Raw genomic sequence first — 20,141 nt, 5'->3', positions numbered from 1 at the left:
ATATTTTCTGCCTTATTATCTATCCTTTTCTTAATGATTCCCAACATTCTGTTTGTTTTTGACTGCCACTGCACATTGACTGGATGTTTTCAGAGAACCATCCACAATTACTCCAAGATCTCTCTTTTGAGTGGTAACAGCTAATTTAGACCCTGTCATTTTATATGTAGTCGGGATTATGTTTTCCAATGTACATTACTTTGCATTTATCAACATTGAATTTCATCTTCCATTTTGTTGCCCTGTCAGCCAGTTTTGAGAGATCCTTTTGTAGCTCTTCGCAGTCTGCCTGGGACTTAACTATCTTGAGTAGTTTTGTATCATCTGCAAATTTTGCCACCTCACTGTTTACTCCTTTTTCCAGATAATTTATGAATATGTTGAATAGGACTGATCCTTAGGGGACACCACTATTTACCTCTCTCCATTTTGAAAACTGACCATTTATTCCTACCCCTTGTTTCCTATCTTGTAACCAGTTACCAGTCCATGAGAGGACCTTCCCTCTTAGCCTATGACAGCTTACTTTGTTTAATAGCCTTTGATGAGGGACTTGTCAAAGGCTTTCTGAAAATCTAAATACACAATATCCACTGGATCCCCTTTGTCCATGTGCTTGTTGACCCCCTCAAAGAATTCTAGTAGATTGCTGAGGCATGATTTCCCTTTACAAAAACCATGTTGACTATTCCCCAACAAATTATGTTAATCAATGTGTCTGACAATTTTGTTCTTTACTATAGTTTCAACCAGTTTGCCTAGTACTGAAGTCAGGCTTACTGGCCTGTAAATGCTAGGGTCACCTCTGGATTCCTCTTTAAAAATTGGCATCACATTAGCTATCCTCCAGTCATTTGGTACAGAAGCAGATTTAGATGATAGGTTACAGACTACAGTTAGTAGTTCTGCAATTTCACATTTGAGTTCCTTCAGAACTCTTGGATGAATACCATCTAGTACTGGTGACTTATTACTGTTTAATTTATCAGTTTGTTCCAAAACCTCCTCTAATGACACCTCAATCTGGGACAGTTCCTCAGATTTGTCACCTAAAAAGAATGGCTCGGGTTTGGGAATCTCCCTCACATTCTCAACCATGAAGACCGATGCAAAGAATTCATTTAATTTCTCCACAATGGCCTTATCATCCTTCAGAGTAACAGCCGTGTTAGTCTGTATTCGCAAAAAGAAAAGAAGTACTTGTGGCACCTTAGAGAGTAACCAATTTATCTGAGTATAAGCTTCCGATGAAGTGAGCTGTAGTTCACGAAAGCTTATGCTCAAATAAATTGGTTAGTCTCTAAGGTACCACAAGTACTCCTTTTCTTATCATCCTTGAGTACTCCTTTAGCATCTCAATCGTCCAGTTGCCCCAATGGTTGTTTAGCAGGCTTCCTGCTTCTGATGTACTTTAAAAAAATTTACTATTACTTTTTGAGTCTTTGGCTAGCTGTTCTTCAAATTCCTTTTTGGCTTTCCTAATTATATTTATATACTTCATTTGCCAGAGTTTATGCTCCTTTCTATTTTCCTCAGTAGGATTTAACTTCCACTTTTTAAAGGATGCCTTTTTGCCTCTCACTGCTTCTTTTACTTTGTTGTTAACCATGGTGGCTCTTTTTTGGTTCTCTTCTATGTTTTTTAATTTGGGGTATACATTTAAGTTGAGCCTCTATTATGGTGTCTTTAAAAAGTTTCCATGCAGCTTGCAGGGTTTTTACTTTTGGAGCTGTACCTTTTAATTTTAGTTTAATTAACTTCATTTTTGTGTAGTTCCCATTTCTGAAATTAAATGCTACAGTGTTGGGCCGCTGTGGTGTTTTCCCCACCACAGGGATGTTAAATTTAACTATATTTTGGTCACTATTACCAAAGGGTCCAGCTATATTCACCTCTTGGACCTGACCCTGTGCTCCCACTTAGGACTAAATCAAGAATTGCCTCTCCTCTTGTGGGTTCCAGGACTAGCTGCTCCAAGAAGCAGTCATTTAAGGTGTCAAGAAACTTTATCTCTGCATCCCGTCCTGAGGTGACATGTACCCAGTCAATATGGGGACAGTTGAAATCCCCCATTATTATTGAGTTTTTTATTTTAATAGCTTCTCTAATCTCCCTGAGCATTTCACAGTCACTATCACGATCCTGGTCAGGCGGTCGGTAGTATGTCCCTACTGCTATATTATTCGAGCATGGAATTACTATCCGTAGAGATTCTGTGGTACAGTTTGGTTCATTTAAGATTTTTACTTCATTTCATTCTATGCTTTCTTTCACATATAGTGCCACTCTCCCACCAGCACTACCTGTTCTGTCCTTCCGATATATTTTGTACCCTGGTATTACTGTGTCCTACTGATTATCCTCATTCCACCAAGTTTCTGTGTTGCCTATTATATCAATATCCTCATTTAATACGAGGCACTCTAGTTCACCCATCTTATTATTTAGACTTATAGAATATTTATATATAAGTACTTTAAAAACTTGTCACTTTTTAGTTGTCTGCTCTTACATAATGTAATGGAATGGGACTTTTTTTCATTTGACTATTTCTATTCAGATCCTACCTGTATTTTATCATCTTCCATCCTCTCCTCCTTACTAGGCCCTAGAGAATCTCCATTAGTAGATCCTCCCCAAAGGGATGTCTCTGTCCGAATCACATGCTCCTCCACACCTTTCGGCTTTCCCCCAGCCCTTAGTTTAAAAACTCCTATACAGCCTTTTTAATTTTAAGTACCAGCAATCTGGTTCCATTTTGGTTTAGGTGGAGCCCATCCTTCCTGTGTAGGCTCCCCATTTCCCAAAAGTTCCTAATACATCTAAACCCTTCCTCCCTACATCATCATCTCATCCACGCATTGAGACCCTGCAGTTCTGCCTGCACGTGGAACTGGAAGTATTTCAGGGAATGCTACCATGGAGGCTCTGGACTTCAATCTGTTACCTAGCAGCCTACATTTTGCCTCCAGGACCTCTCTCCTATCCTTCCCTATGTCATTCTTATCTACATGTATCATGACCACCAGCTCCTCCCCAGCACTACACTTAAATCTATCTAGATGTCTCAAGTCATCGCAAACCCAGCTATCTATGTTTCTAATGATCGAATCGCCCATTACTAATACCTGTCTCTTCCTAATAACTGGAGTTCCTTCCCCCAGAGAGGTATCCTCAGTGTGAGAGGATACCGTAACATCATCTGGAAGGAGGGTCCCAACTATGGGATCATTTCCCTCTGCTCCAGTTGGTTGTTCTTCTTCCCTGAGACTTTCATCCTCAACAGCACAGAAGCTGTCAGACATGGGGTGGGACCATTCTACTGTGTCCCAGAAAGTCTCATCTATGTACCAATGTCTCCCTTAGCTCCTCCAACTCAGCCCTCTGGTCTCCAAAGCCCATACACGGTCTCTGAGGACTAGGAGCTATTTGCACCCAATGCCCACATATGCCACCCATCCATAGGGCAGGTAATCATAAATGATGCATTGAGTGCAATAAACTAGATAGCCCCTACTCTGTTGCTGGACCGCTGCCTGCATTCTCTTTTTACTCCTGAAGTTAATTCCTTTGTTGAGGTTTTGTTTTTATCAGGGTTTTTTTTGTGGCTTAAGTTTAAAGAAGTTTAAGGAATGTTACATGTATCTTAAACTCCCTTGCAAAACTCCCCCAATAGCCACTCCTGTTTGCTAGCTCCTCTGGTCACTTAGGAGCAGGCTTCCTAAAGCCCATGTCTTCCTGTGTATAGCTATATTGGCAAAAGTTTCTTGTGTGGATGTAGTTATATCAGTATAAAAGTTCTTATACTTTTCTCTGAAACCAGCATAAACTATGCTGATATAAGTACAGTTGTTCCAGCATCACTGCATTTACACCCCGGCTTTTGCCAGTATATTTATGTTGCTTAAAAAAAAATCACATCCCCAATCAATGTGGCTGTGCCAGTAAAACTTAAATGTAGCTCAGGCCTTTTTATGTTACCAATATTGTATTAACTGATGCTACTCTCCTTTGGGATCACAACTAGGGTTTCGTCTACACTCAAAAGTTTTGTCAGCAGTTGTATAGATTAGGAGAGTGAAAAATCACACCCCTAAACAATATAGGTATGCTGGCAAAAGCCCTAGTGTAGACCCAATTCTCCTGGCAAAAAGCCCAGTTAGTATAGATGCAGTTATCCTATTTTGGTATTCCATTCAGGGACTTGGTTTAAGTTATATCATCAGAAGAACTTTTTTTACCGTGTGAGCTGTCTCTCCACTGGGGAGGTATAGCTCTGCTGGTAGATCTCTACTGGCAAACCCTTTTAAGTGTAGACATGACTTCAGGCATTGTTATAAAGTTATAATGAGCTTGGGCCTCTATATATTGAGCTAAGAGGCAAAGGGAATTCTACCAAAAGAAAAGTTATGGTGATTATTTGTTTATGAACACAAGTTGACGTTTTAAATGATACTGTTTTTGTTTACATGTAGACTAAACAAATGGGCGAAAAGGGTGGGAGGATCAAACAGCCTCCTAGGATAAGGCAATGTGTAGGTTTGTGATGGAAAATCTATTGCAGCCAGAATTGTAATGGCTCCCTGGAAAACCATTGTCATTTTATTTTGTGTGAGTTGGAGGCATTAATGAATTGACCTTTCATCCTTTTAGTAAGCTGCAGTCTTTCTTGCTGCAACACCAGACCTTTCTGGAGAAATGTGAGAGTTGGATGGAATTTCTGGTTCAGACTGAGCAGAAACTGGCTGCAGAGATTTCAGGAAACTACCAGAGTTTGTTGGAGCAACAGAGGGCACACGAGGCAAGTTATAACAAACAGACTTCATGGAGAGACTGTATCCTGAAATAAGCTACCTCTGTTATATCCTCACTGAGAATATTGTACCTTAATAATTTAAGCATGTGAATATATAAAAATATAGACCAGTGATGTGCAATCTGTGGCCCATATATATTTTCTGTGTATAAAAATCAAGTTTTCAATCATCCTGTAATTTCACAGGGTTGTGTCTTCCATTTGACATCCCATTATCCTCATCTGCAGTGTTTGCTGCATCAGTTCCCAGTCCTTTAATCTCCCAACACGCTCTTAGCTCCCATTGCTCCCCTGTTCCATCCTCATCCCCCTGTCCTACCCAATTAGCTTCCTGGGCTGAGACTGAGATGATGGGAACTTCTGTAAATGTATTAACTACTAGTTTCTTAGTTGCCTTTCTGAAATTCTCAGGCCCACAGCCCTGTTTTGGCAATAACAAGATGATTAGGTGATAAAGTCCTTTCTATTCCACATACATACCTGTAACAAAATTGATACTAGTTTTTTACGTGGATTAAACATAGAAACAGTGTGCGTATATGTGTTTTAACATAAAACATTCTCTACCTCAGATTCCTATACATCCCCAACAATACTGTCAGAAAAATTCTGCAAAGATATCAGAAAGCACCATTCTTCTCTACTGAAAAGTTGTAAGATATATTGGGTAAAAAAATTCAAAAGGATCTAAGGCCCAGATTTTTGAAGATATTTAGGCACCTAACTCCCATGAGAAGTAGGTACTTAAATACCTTTTAAAATCTGGAACTAAGTGACTTAGGAGCCTAAACAAATTTTCAATAGTAACTTAGGTATTTAGGGGCCCAAATCCTATTGACTTTGATTAAGACTTAGGGCTTGTAAGTGCCTAAGTCACTTTTGAAAATGGGATTTTGGCTCCTAAATCACTTGAGCGTTGTCTTTTTTTCTCCTTGAGTCCTGAAAAATATATTTTAAAATAATCACACAATGGACCATATGCTCAGCTGGTGTAAATCTGCACAACTCCATTGACTTAAGCAGAGTTATGGTGATTCACTCCAGCTGAAGATCTGGTCCAGTATTTCTACTAAAAACTTTAAAAAAAATCCAAATTTTTAATCTGATTAGTATAAAACTAAAAAAGTAGCTAATACATTTTCAATGTCACCATGCAGCTATGCACCTCTGTCAAAGAGGGTTTATCAGCAATGTAAAATTGTCTTACAATGTTGTTAAGTTTGTACAAGGTTTTGGTTCAAAAATTCTGCATGCAGATACCTGACTTCACAAAGCAAAGAACTATAACATATTTATATTTAAAAACATTTCAGAAAATGAGAAGTGCACAAATACTCCTGAACCACAAGATTCTAAATTCCTCATACACCTTGTGTTTAAAACATGCTGTCAATCACAGTATTATCTCCAAAGGATGCCTAGGTTCTGTTGAATTTGTTTAGCTTTTATGTACAGTAAAAAATTCCATTCCTGGGAAGAATAATTACTCCTCCCTCCTCCTCCCCAAGACTGAGGGCTTAATCCCATTCTCATTGAAGTTGATACCAAAACTCCCATTGAGCTCACCTGGACCATGATTCAGCCTTGAGTAAATTAAATGAGAAGTGAAATTTTTGCCAGTGATGGCAGAAGAAGTGAAATCCTTTGAGACCTTTGCTTTGAAACCACTTCTGTCTCTTTTATAATAGCTGTTCCAGGCAGAGATGTTCAGTCGCCAGCAGATTTTACATTCAATCATCATTGATGGGCAACACCTACTAGAGCAAGGACAGGTGGATGACAGGTAGACACTAGTGTGCTTGTTTATTTATTTATTTATTTGTGGTAACACATGCTATGTGCTAGGTAATTGCCAAACAGAAAAGAAGGAATATGGTGCCGACATTGAGGAGAACACCATATAAAGCCAAACAGGCAGAGGGTAGGTGGAAGTCGCAGAAGTGTGCTAGAAAGCAGCCAAGGTACCGATTGGCTATTGTCCTGAAAAGTGGTAGTTTTAGATCCCAGTTGAATGTTAGTGGCCGTATGAAAGAGTAGTGCATCCCTTTCTACTAGGACTTTATAGATAGCTGTCCGAAAACATACATTTTTCAGCTTTTCATTTACTAAAGAAATGGATCAAGGATACAATTCTTACTCAGGGTATTGTTTGTTTGTTCTCAAATAGGGATGAGTTTAATCTGAAACTGACACTGCTCAGTAATCAATGGCAAGGAGTGATTCGCAGGGCACAGCAGAGGAGGGGAATTATTGACAGCCAGATCCACCAATGGCAGCGTTACAGAGAGATGGCAGAGAAACTACGCAAATGGCTGGTGGAAGTGTCCTATCAGCCAGTGAGTGGACTGGGTGGTGTTCCTATTCCACTGCAGCAAGCCAGAGCCCTGCTGGATGAAGCGCAGGTATGGCCAATATGTGAAAAACAGTTTTATAGTCCTTTTCTCATGTGCTTTAATGTTTAGTTGAAAGAGGTTTTGTTTATCTTAAAAGTGTGCTAGAATCTAATTAATTACAATAGTCAAAGGTCAGTGGAGTCCAGCAAGAGAAATATTGGACATAGTCATTTTTCAGAGTAGAGAATAGACTTAGTAGCATACCTCAGAAAGAAGGAAAGCTGGATTTATAGATCTAAAAAAATCCCAGTGACATAGTGTTTAACAAAGACTATGTAAGCAACAGCTGAGGATTTCCTTTCACCCAGTCACCTGTTTATTTCCTTGATTCACACCTGACCTCCCAGTGAAGGTTGTATGTGCTCCTATATGTTTGTTTTAATTAGTCTTTGGTCTTAAAGACACACCAGAACTTAAGATAATGATTAGAAGGCCTTGATCTCTCATGCTGTCCATCTTTGTGCAAAGTCAGACAAATCCACTTATTAGCTTGGAATTTGCAGGGCTGAAAATAACAGTGTTGATGCACATTGCATGCCTGCTGTGCTCTTCACAGGAGAAGTCAGAAGAGAGGAGCTTCTCCCTTGCAGAGTTTCTGAACTACTCAGGTGGAGGTGGGGGGGAGGGAAAGTAAGTTTTCTCATCCCCGCCACCCTCAAAAGCTCTTTATGCACTGGGGATGAAGAGACAAAACCTTCTGTCTAGTGACCTACTGATTGAACTGTGAAATGGTAGCTTTATGCATTTGGGTAGCAACCCACTGTATCTAAGCTACGGTCCCTCATGTAGCAAAGAAAAATGTATTTTACCGATGTTGGCTATAGGGACACTAACACATCACAACTCACTAGGATTAAAAACAAGAGGCTAACAGATCATTGGCTCTTTGCAGCTTAGGGAAAAAGTTCTCCTGCGGCAACAAGGGAGCTACATTTTAACTGTGGAAGCTGGGAAGCAGCTGCTGCTCTCTGCTGACAGTGGAGCGGAAACAGCCCTGCAGACAGAACTCACGGAAATTCAGGAGCGCTGGAAATTAGCCACCGTTCGTCTTGAGCAACAGAAGAAACAGCTCACCTTCCTACTGAAAGTAAGTGCACGTGCTGTATGAGTAGGCACAAAACCACACACACTAATTGTTATGGCATAGTGAAGAAGTGTAATTAAGAGGAATGATCACAGGCCTTGGCATCAGGAATTCCTGTGTATTAAATCTTGCTTTGCCACTCGCTCACTGTATAAACATGGGCAAGTCATTTAACTACACTGCCTCATTTTACGCATTTATAAAAGAGGAGTAATAATACTTCCCTCTCATGTGACTATTGTGAATATTTACTAGTTAGTGTTTGCGCAGCACTGATGTGTAAAGGTCTATATATGTATTAAATTTTATACTGATACTTTTAGTGAACATTGCAGAAAGAATGTGCATTTTATTTTGCAACATTATGATTAGTCATTCCTCATATACATTGTATTACAAATATTGCAAATCTCCCCTTTCAACTCAAATGCCAGTGTATGGACTTACCTAGCCACCAAGTCATCTAGTTTTCTCTCCAGCATCTTGACTACTCGTTGTTTAAGACAAATTTCTTAGATCTTGGAGGAGAGACCATTAAAACATGTTTTAATTTAAGCAATCTCCAAAATGCATGCTAAACCCAATGTAAGCACTCAACTTGATAGACTGGAATTTAGCCACATCTCTTGCATCTATTTTATGAATGGAAATGGGGCATGTCATTAAATTCCCATGGATGATGATGAAATATTTTTGCAACTGAAGCACATTGTTGACTCTCATTCAATCTGTGATCCACTATAACCCACAGATCTTTTTTCAGCAGTACTACAACCTACCCAGTTATTCCCCATTTTGTAGTTGTGCATGTGATTTTTCCTTCCCAAGTTAAATACTTTGCACTTGTCTTTCTTTAAATTCATTTTGTTGCATTCTGACCTGTTTTCCAGTTTGTCAAGCTCATTTTGAAATCTGGACCTGTGTCCCAAAGTGTTTGCATCTCCTCCCAGCTTGGTGTTAACCCCAAAGTTTATAAGCATGCTCTCCACTCCATTAACCAAGTCATTAATGAAAATACTGAGTTGTACTAGACCCAAGACTAACCCCTGTTAGGGGGCTTATTCCTTCACCCACTTACCTCCCTGGTCCTTCTCGCATGAACAGAGAGCAACAATACCTGAAGTCCAAAGGTGCAAACAATCCGATGTTTATTGGGGTGAACTTCCAGCAAACATGATTCCGGTTTCCTTCCTTAGTATCCTCCTTCCCAGCTCTGACACCACAGAGCCTTACACCTGTGTCCCTGTTCCCATTCCTGCCCTTAGCAAAACATGATTCCAATTTCCCCACCCCATTCCCTGTTCCCATTTCCCCTTTTTAGCAAAACATGATTCCAATTTCCTTACCCCCATTCCCTGTTCCCATTTCCCCCACCTGCATGCCCATCCCCACACCCCTACTTCCTGATTGACTGCAGACTATATAGTAAAACTTGAGTTCTGCTTTGCTATACCTTAACCAATCATGTTCCTGAAATTTAACTAACCAATCCTAACATGATTATGTAACCAATTATATCCCACCACCTTAATTAGTTTACACCTAGCAAAATTAATTATACAGCAGACAGAAACAATCACAGAACCAGACAGAGATTATACAGACAAACAATAGCAAAGTGGGAACTATAATGACAAAACAATACAGAAATGAGGATTTCACATCCCAGCTATTAATAAGTGAGTTCTTGCCAGACAGGATGCTATCAAACTAAGTTTCCTTTTACATTTTCTAGGCACTTCCCTTTCTCTGGAGGTGATAGGCACTATCAGGACAGGATTGTATTCCTAACAGCCCAATAGCACCTTATTTCAATGTGACTAGTTTGGAATGTGAGGATGTGAGCGTTCGCTTCCCAGCTTATGGCTGCCTCTGTTGCTTAGCCAAAGGCCTTAGCCTAAGAACAGGGCCTCAGATGTCACGGTAAGAGAAGGCCCTTACACCAGCAGACAGTGATTTTGATTCTTTCTTTTATACCTCTATAACTAGCCAAGTGATAAGAATACACCTAAATTCTTAAAGTACAAGCCTTTGCAGACAGGCCTGAATATCTATATCCTAACAACTCCCGTGGGACCTCACTAGGTACATCCTCCAAGTTTGACCATGAACCATTGATGAGTATTGTCTTTCAACCAGTCGTGCACCCACCTTATAGTAAATTCATCTAGACTGCATTTCCTTAGTTTGTTTATGAGAATGTGATGTGGGACTGTCAAAAGTCTTATTAAAATCAAAATATATCCCTTCTAATACTTCCCTCATGGATTAGGCCACTATCCCTGTCATCTTCTAGCATCCCCCACACCTGACGATACAATAATTTCAGATGCCTTCCTGTTAGGCTAGGGAGCTCACATGGATGATCAGACAGTATAGAGCATTTGGACACCTCAGGAGACCAGAACATACACACATCTTCTGTATATTTTAGTATGTACGAAAATACTGAATGATATATTGCTTATTAACTATATAATTAACTTTTGCTCATGTTTTGTGTCAGTCTGCATTAGGATGGTAACTGGGATTTAATTAAACATACAAAACAATTTTTTTATTTAAATGTTTTAAGAGATTATGATAAGTATAGGCCTTCACATATTTTGTATTAAATTCAGATTTCATTTTAAACCGGTTCATTTTTAAAAAGAAAAACTTACTATGATTTAAATAAAAAATTAATTTGAATACAAAAATCATTGATTTTTATCCACCATAGTTATGACCTCATTAAGACAACAGAAATGTCAGCAGTGGCAATGGAAGTTCTTATTAAAGATGAGTGGTGCCTTACATTTCAGAACTTGAATCTTTAGGTAGTTAAAAGTGTGCATCAAAAACTCCAGTAAAAATACATGCATGGTAACTTATGCCACTTGTGAGAAATTTTGGCTAAACAGCTATAAACAAGTGGCACTGTAAGTAAAATCCATCAACATGAACTCGGAAGGCTTTCTTTTTCATGCATTTCACTGTTGAAAACAGCAAGGTCTAATGCATTCAACAACTTGCACATGCAACTTTACAGAGCATGTATCTAGTTTATTAATTATGTGATATTTAGAAATAGCCCTGACACTGAAATGTTAACTGAGTCTGTGCTTTTTGTTGGAATGATGCATTTGCTTTCCTCCTGCTTACTACATCATCTGAAGATGGTCGAAAATCTTTAACTGGAAGGAAACTTATAGTCTATGACTGCAAAGTCTTTTTTTATTATTTTTGAAAGCTAATGTGACAGCAGAACTCTTTCTTATGCTGAAACTCGCACCCCAAAAAATTGTACAGAAATGGAATCATACCACTTCAAGGGAGAAATCAGCTGGGGTCTTCTCTGTATACTTAACTGTTTGGGTTTTTTTTTTTCACTTTTATCTGCTACCGTAAGAAGGAATTTGTGAAGCTAAATCCTGGCCTCTCTAGTATCGTACAACTGACATTCTGCAAAAGAAACTTATAGCTGTACTCCTCTGAGTTCTTTAGTCTGGTCAATTCCTGCAGTATTTATGTATGTCAGCTGTTGTCTACTAGGATTTTAGTAGGCTGAATGGGATTACTTCTTCAAAGTACAATGGGTTGCCTAATGCAATCATTCCTAAGGGGACTCATGGAACCCTTTTTGGCAGAGAGAAGCAACATTGCAAGGTCAAAATCAGACCTTGAGGACTCTGTGGTAATAGAAGGGGTTTAGTTTTGCCTGCTGCTAGCACTGAAGCACAGCCCAATAGACAATATGCTCTACTGGTGCATGCCATCCAGACTCTGAGACTTGAATATTATATAAAAAGGGCTTATGGGGACATCCTATTCTGCAGATATCCTCACTGCTTGTTGGTATTGGTGCCATGAGTACAGGGGACTGGACTAGATGACCTCTCAAGGTCTCTTTCAGTCATATGATTCCATGATTATTTAGTCAGCTTGAATGATTCACCATGATGAGCCTCTTTCCACTCCCCCCCCCCCCCAATCTGGAATGAAGTCTAATAATAATTGTTCTGCTCTGAGGACTGGGAAAAATGTGAAAAGGGCGTAGCAGACTCCCTGGAGAAACTAAGATCCTTCAAGAAAAAGCTTTCTCAGCCATTGCCAGATCACCATGATGAGCTGCATACGGAGCAGATTCGTTGCAAGGTAAAGCACTCTGTTGAGCCCCATCTGATCTGCAATTTGCTTGTCTTGTAACATCTTCAGCCATCATAAGCAACAAAAATGATTAGGGGACTGGAACACATGAGTTATGAGGAGAGGCTGAGGGAGCTGGGCTTGTTTAGCCTGCAGAAGAGAACAATGAGGGGGGATTTGATAGCTGCTTTCAACTACCTGAAAGGGGGTTCCAAAGAGGATGGCTCTAGACTGTTCTCAATGGTGTAGCAGATGACAGAACGAGGAGTAATGGTCTCAAGTTGCAGTGGGGGAGGTTTAGATTGGATATTAGGAAAAACTTTTTCACTAAGAGGGTGGTGAAACACTGGAATGCGTTACCTAGGGAGGTGGTAGAATCTCCTTCCTTAGAGGTTTTTAAGGTCAGGCTTGACAAAGCCCTGGCTGGGATGATTTAACTGGGAATTGGTCCTGCTTTGAGCAGGGGGTTGGACTAGATGACCTTCTGGGGTCCCTTCCAACCCTGATATTCTATGATTCTAAGCCTTGACATTACTGACTATATAGACCAGCAGCCCATAATTACTGCATGTGCAATTTTCTGTTTGTGTCTGCATGCACATTTTGTGCATCCGTTCATTAAATAGCGTTAGCACGGCACTGATTAATGTTTGTACAGCACTTGGAAAATATAGGGCCTGTCTCTAATCTCACATTGGTGTAAATTAGGTTACATTAGGCAAAACCAAAATAAATTGGATCAGAATTAGGCCCATAAAAAGCTTTAAAAGTGCTAAGTATTGGTGGTTCTTTTTAGTTTAGAAGTTCTTACTGCATGATTCTTTTAGATGAGACAAGTAAAAGTTCATAGATTTTAAACCCATGTCATTTCAATGCTCTTTACTCCTACTCAGGATAATTGTTGGTCACAAACTTTTATCCTTTATTAGTTGCAAGTTAGAAACAAACTGGGAATCCCAATCTCATTCTTCCTTTCTTAAAATCAGAGGGTAAACGTGGTGCAGACTGCAAAGGGTGGTCACTAGAGATGGGCCCAAACCAAAATCTTGAGTCCAGATAGCCCTGAACTTTGGAGAAGTTAGACTCTGGGATTTTAGTTTAGACCCATTTCTACTTGTTTAAGGGCTGATGTATCTCGCTGTATCAGTTTTAGTAACAATGGGACCTCTCTTCTAACTCTGAAAAAATAATGCTGTCTTACTGGTGATCTATTATAAATAATGCTTTTAATATAGTTGTAACTCTCCATCTAAATACTGGCTCTGTTAACAGACTTGGTTTGCTAGATACAATAGGACTTTAATGCCAGTGCCTATGGTTAACAAGTAAAGACAACTTTGTATAATAAAACTATTGACAAACTTCTAGTCGCATAAAGAGGTTGATATTTTTCATGCATTTTTTTTTAAACCAGGAGCTAGAAAATGCGGTTGAAGGGTGGACGTATGACCTTGCGCATCTGACACTGCTGAAGGAGACTCTAGCTACCTACATCAGTGCTGATGATATCTCGATCCTCAGCGAGCGCATTGAGCTGCTGCACAGACAATGGGAGGAGCTGTGCCACCAGGTAAATGTGACCCTGAACTTGGATGTGACTGTGACTAGTGAGCACAGAAACCCCCATGGGAATTGCTACCTGATGTGCCGAGACTACCTCTGAGCCCATTTTCCCTGGCGGCTTGGGACTTCAGAACCCTGCCTGGTTTGAGCCAGACACACTAGCCTGCTACAAACACAGGTCTGAACTACAGCCCACAAACTGCAGGCTTAACTGAAAACAGCTTAAGAAGTGTTCCTGTCTCCAGCACCCAGGGTACTGAGCTCCCAATGGGGTCTAAACCCCAAATAAATCCGTTTTACCCTGTATAAAGGTTATACAGGGTAAACTCATGAATTGTTCTCCCTCTATAATACTGATAGAGAGAGATGCACAGCTGTTTGCCCCCCGTCCCCCCAGGTATATACATACTCTGGGTTAATTAATAAGTAAAAAGTGATTTTATTAAATACAAAAAGTAGGATTTAAGTGGTTCCAAGTAATAACAGACAGAAAAAAGTGAATTACCAAGCAAAATAAAATAAACACAGAAGTCTAAGCTTAATACAGTAAGAACACTGAATACAGATAAAATCTCACCCTCAAAGATATTTCGGTAAGTTTTTATCACAGACTGGATGCCTTCCTATTCTGGACACAATTCTTTCCCTGGTACAGCCCTTTTTTCCAGCTCAGGTGGTAGATAGGGGATTTCTCATGACTTCAGCCCCGTTTGTTCTGTTCCACCCCCTTATATATCTTTTTCACAAGGTGGGAATCCTTTGTCCCTCTCTGGGTTACCATCCCTCCTTCTAAATGGAAAAGCACCAGGTTAAAGATGGATTCCAGTTCAGGTGACATGATCACATGTCACTGTAAGACTTCAAGCCCTCATTCCTCCCAGCCTGACACACAGGAAGGCCGGCAAGCAAGCAGAGCCATCCACAGTCAATTGTCCTGGTTGATGGGAGCCATCAAGATTCCAAACCACCATTAATGGCCCTCACTTTGCATAATTACAATAGGCCCTCAGAGTTATATTTCATATTTCTAGTTTCAGATACAAGAGTGATACATTTATACAAATAGGATGACCACACTCAGTAGATGATAAGCTTTGTAATGATACCTTACAAGAGACCTTTTGTGGGAAGCATATTCCAGTTACATTATATTCACACTCATTAGCGTATTTTCATAAAATCATATAGAGTGGAATGTCACAGTGATTATGCACATGAAAGGGGCACAGGGACAGCTGAATGTGATTAGCAACAGTTAGAACAGACAGGTACCAGCTGGATGACAAGCTAGCATTTGAATTTGAACTGAGACTCATCCATTTGTAAGGTATAATCTCATCAATCTCCTAATGCAGAGGTAGAGCTAAGGAAGTAGAATTTGGCATGTCAAATGCAAGCTTTATCCAGAGGAACAACACACCCTTTTGAGGATGGGGCGATGTGGGAAATATTTTCAGCCATACTGATTTACAGATATTTAAAACAAAAGAGTGGAGAAAATACCCACTAAAATTCAGGAGTTAGCAGATGTAACCTTAAAGTGATCACTCACTTAATAGCAAACTTAGAGTGGAATAAGCAATATCTGGCCATGAAATGGAACAATAATCAAGAAGAATCTCATTACTGGAAGGAAATTGTGACTAATCTAATAGCTAAAGGATATGTACAGTATGTGTCTGCAATCTCTAAAAGGGTTCATCCTTCCATTTCTGGAGACCAACTTTTCTGGTGAAATGTCTATTGAAAGTGATGGTCATGCCAAGACCAACAAAAGAAAGAAAGAGCAGGATTATGTATTTTATTATAACAGCAGAAGATTTCCTCTTAAAAACTTTGCTTCGCTGTGGAGCTAAGATTAATAACAGTTCAGTGTATCTTCAAGTGTTTGCTTTGGTTACCACTAATATTTCCAGACTTCCTGTAAATGATCACTTCACTGAGCAAGGGTATAAACAAACTCAGGAAAACTATATTAAAGATAATGTTAAATTTATGGCATAATTGGCCCACAGGAATAAAGAAGAAACAGAACAGCCATCATTGGCTTGAGAGAGGTGGCGACAAGATAGTCTGATGTGAGAAAAAGCCCACTGTACCCTGTTGATGTGCTTTTCCTTGTGTTTAAAAAAAAAAAAAAAAGACTGCACATTTCTCATTCCCTTTGGCTTGGCTGCCTGCTTAATTCCTTGGCACCATGTGGGAGATAAATACACAGTGCTCCCAGTGCATTTTACAGTTGCTGCTTATGCTTAGAAATCCTGGCTCCAGATTTAAAGTTGCCACCTATCCCAAATTTTCTGGATTGGCCTGATTATACTTGTCCACTCCAAAATGTATTGAGCAGTGAAGAACCATTTCACTGTCAAAAAACAAATGAACAAACAAACATTGTAGGACAGCAAAACATAGTTACATTGTGCCAGGAACGTGATATCCTTTTTCATTATGGTATGGTGCAAACAAATCTGTCCTGCAGGATAAACATTAAAAGGTATCAAAGGAATAGACTTAGTTTTGGAAACCTGTAGAATTCCAGTTGGGCACTCAGACTGGAGGATGCTTTTCCTGTCTTGTGAATGAAGTTGACAGGGTCATGAGAAAGAGACACAATTAAGTAGCATTCATGGGTGAAAAGCCTTCATGCATCATAAATTCTCATGAAACGAAGAAGCTGAACTGGCTGCATGTGGGTGAATGGGCTAGAAGACCTTTTCCATATAGACTCTGATTGGTTTTTCCAGATTCCTGCTGCACACCTCTCATGCTAAAGGAGAGGGCTGATTCAAGGTTGGATGTCTTAATCTGTCATTTACATATTTAACCTTCCAGGATGTAACCAAATGAATGAGGCTTTTTTTTCTTTTTCAGTACTTAGGTATTACCACAAAAGGAAATGTGCTGTCATTTGTGTCTGACTTTAAAAATCAAAAGCTTCAGTTAGGAAAGCAGTAAGTTATATACAAAAGAGCAGGTGCAATGCTCACATGATCAGTGGAGATGCTGATGTAGAGTCAGAAGCAACTCCTATTACAGATGAGGAGGAAGAAGCTGTAGTAAGTAGGATGCCATTACATTATAGCCATGCGATTATCAGAAATTCTGACAGGAGAGATTAATTTACTGTGAATACTGTGTTTAATATTCTTTCAGGTCCTCTTCATATTTGCCCAATTGTTTTGTAATTCACAATTTGAGATGGAAATATAATTCTTCTAATTTCTTAAATATATAGCAGTCTCTTACTTTTCAAAGTGACGTGTGACAAGCCTCCATTTCCTGTGTATGCTGTTGTTTTGTTCTCTGTTTCAGTTTGCACTTATTGCCTGCTCATTTCTGTCGTAGCATTCTTTAGCCCTTGGGAATACCTGGTCACAGAGTTCCAATGCTGCAAAATTAGACGCACTCACAAAATATGTGTATGAGGACACAAGCATGGAATTGCACATTCCTTTCCAATTGCTTGGCTTATGAGAGCTGCCTATCTCATCTGTGCACACATTTTGTAGATACAATTGATACACCAATCAATGGTATGGCCATACCATGTATGCATCGTCCTAGACATCCATTTGGTTTGCAGTATTAAAAATGTCATTGTTCTAAAGGTCAAGCATCTATTTGGGCTTAACATCTGTCTCTGTTGGAGTTTGTGCTTCCAAATAAACAGAAGTATCAATATACATTTTAATTCTTAATAAATGAAAATATTGACTCTAAAGACAATGAAAGGGCTATTTTAACTGTGCTATGGAAACCTGAATTTAAAGACCGCAGATTTGTATCTTATCATAAAGCAAATTATATTTAGAGTATACTCTTCCCTGTGTGCAACAGGAACTGGCTAGTAAGCATCCTGAGATTAATGCTGACCTTGAACTTATAATGAGTCATGTAAGATTTTTTTGGCACAACTCCAATTTACCTTAATGACAGTCAGGTAGCTAAAACTCTTTGCAGGACTGAGAACTTACCTCTGAGAATCAGTTCACTCTCATCTACTAACTGTACTCTCTTTTATTGACTCCCTCTGTAAACATTATAAGATCTCCTTGCGGCGGCAACAGGTGAATGAGAGACTGAATGAGTGGGCAGTCTTCAGTGAGAAGAACAAGGAGCTCTGTGAGTGGCTGACACAAATGGAGAGTAAGGTGTCTCAAAATGGAGACATCCTCATTGAAGAGATGATAGAGAAACTCAAGAAGGTAAAGTTCTTTGGGTTTTATATGTTTATATGCTGTTATGTGCACCTTTTCCTCTGCTCTTTCTCGGTTATCAGAACTTGAATAATCTGGTACTGGCCTGTGTTATAGACAGAACACTGTATTAAATGGGTCACTGGTCTGATCCAATATATGGCAGTTTGTATGTTCCAATGAGAATTTTTGTCAATGTTCTTCTCTAATTATGTGCCTTTTCCCTGTGCTTCTTGAAGTGGATTTCTCAAAATACAAAGACACAACCAAGAACGGTGAATGCTTTACTAAATGCCTGATCACAAGTGTCAGTAAACCAGTTATGAATTATTGTACATGCATTTGCAAAATATTTTTCTTTCTTGTGATTACTTATGTTTAAACGGTGGTGGTGTTTGAGGATTTGTTCATTCACCAAACTATTTCCAACTTAGTATTAGACACTGCTTATGTTTATTCTAGTTCTTCCAGCAGAAGAACTGAGCTGAATGTGTTCTGAATAAGTTTCTTGATCTCTGTGATTCCTCTTTGCCGTGTAGGATTATCAAGATGAAATTGCCATGGCCCAAGAGAATAAAATCCAGCTCCAGCAAATGGGAGAGCGTCTTGCCAAAGCCAGTCATGAAAGCAAAGCATCAGAAATCGAATATAAACTTGGCAAGGTCAATGACAGATGGCAACACCTCTTAGATCTGATTGCAGCCAGGTAAAAACAGCTACTTTGTTTTTAAACATTTCCTGGAATAGAATCCTGTATTGGAATTCATGAAGCAGCTGAGTTCCTAGTTCAAGAGAGGACTCAGAACTTTTTCTGTCTCCACCCACTCAACTGTGATCTGTAACTGCTCTCAGCCAACATGCTTGGTTGAACTTATCCTTCCTGATCCACTGTATCTGATTCAGAAAGTTTAAAAACCAGTATCTATTAGGATGATCAAGACTGGCTGCAGTCAGAAGTGTAGTGTCTTCTGGTCAAGTGTGGTTATTTAGGTTGAAAGTGGGTGCCTAAAGCAAGACGTAAATCTTTTGTTTTCTTTAAAGTGCAGCACAAAGGGTGCTAAGTGACTCACTTTTAAAAATGCTACCCAAACGACAGTTTATGGTAGGTGGTTTTGTTTTTCTGTTTTTAGATTAGTGAAGAGGGGGAGAGAGAAAATAAAGTAGACTGATGTATATCCATTAGGCCTAGTAGCTTGCAAAAAAATAAAAAAAAAGTTGTTTGCCATAGGTTGTTATCTACAGAAGTATATACTGTGCACATGCAATTCTTGGTTAGTACATGAAGAATATTAATTTAAATTTCTAATGTCCGTTCTGAGCTGTAGCAGCTACTCTCGAGCTAATAGACAATCATTTTTGCCGCTATTGTGTCATTTTTGCCGCTATTTGCTTTGGCTATTGTGTCTGTACTCTGCAGTATGAAGGATGTTCAACATGTTGCTTGAGTTTCCATAACTTGAAAGATATTTCTATCTGTATCAATACCCAGTGTTCTATTTGCAGCAATTCCTTTTACATTTCTCTATTTATCCAGTAGGTTCTGTAAATATGTTTGGTCACCTTCCCCGCCCCTGTACTACAATATTCCTCCTCAGAATTCTGTGACTGTGGGGAGTCAGTGAATTTCACAGTGGCAAAGCCATTAAGGGGTACAGACCTTTTAAGATGGAGGTGACTGTGTTTTGTTTTAATGTAACATTATTCAGGAAGTAGCATTTCTTACAGACTAGAAGTCTGTTGGTTTCACAGGATGTGGTTTCTCACCAGATCTTAAGCAAAACAGTTACTTACCTTAATTCTGTACTTTTCTCTTGAAGACATTTCTAATGTTTAAACATAACTGTGATGGGCTTCCTCTATGCCCAGGCCAAGCTTTAAGAGATTTCCAGTGAGAAGTGATGGTATATGCAGATGGCAAAGTGTACTTCTAGATATCTATCTGTTATGCTCAGTACTGGGAT

General features: G+C 39.3%; 1 protein-coding gene across 1 annotated transcript in view; it reads left to right on the top strand.

Moving 5' to 3' along the window:
• The window catches only part of SYNE1 (spectrin repeat containing nuclear envelope protein 1), a 503,778-nt gene that overhangs the window by 429,429 nt on the left and 54,208 nt on the right, over positions 1–20,141 (top strand). The window contains exons 122-129 of the mRNA XM_084624934.1: positions 4,654–4,801; positions 6,505–6,599; positions 6,984–7,218; positions 8,102–8,296; positions 12,305–12,430; positions 13,836–13,991; positions 18,031–18,189; positions 18,720–18,886. Of these exons, the coding sequence (XP_084481060.1) occupies positions 4,654–4,801; positions 6,505–6,599; positions 6,984–7,218; positions 8,102–8,296; positions 12,305–12,430; positions 13,836–13,991; positions 18,031–18,189; positions 18,720–18,886 (1,281 nt within the window). The remainder of the gene's footprint in view (positions 1–4,653; positions 4,802–6,504; positions 6,600–6,983; positions 7,219–8,101; positions 8,297–12,304; positions 12,431–13,835; positions 13,992–18,030; positions 18,190–18,719; positions 18,887–20,141) is intronic.

This window comes from Lepidochelys olivacea (assembly GCF_965140295.1).
Source record: "Lepidochelys olivacea isolate rLepOli2 genome assembly, chromosome: 3".
In the NCBI taxonomy this organism is placed as follows: domain Eukaryota; kingdom Metazoa; phylum Chordata; order Testudines; family Cheloniidae; genus Lepidochelys; species Lepidochelys olivacea.
The sequence above is the reverse complement of the archived record's forward strand: the minus strand, read 5'-3'. Positions and strand labels throughout refer to the sequence as shown.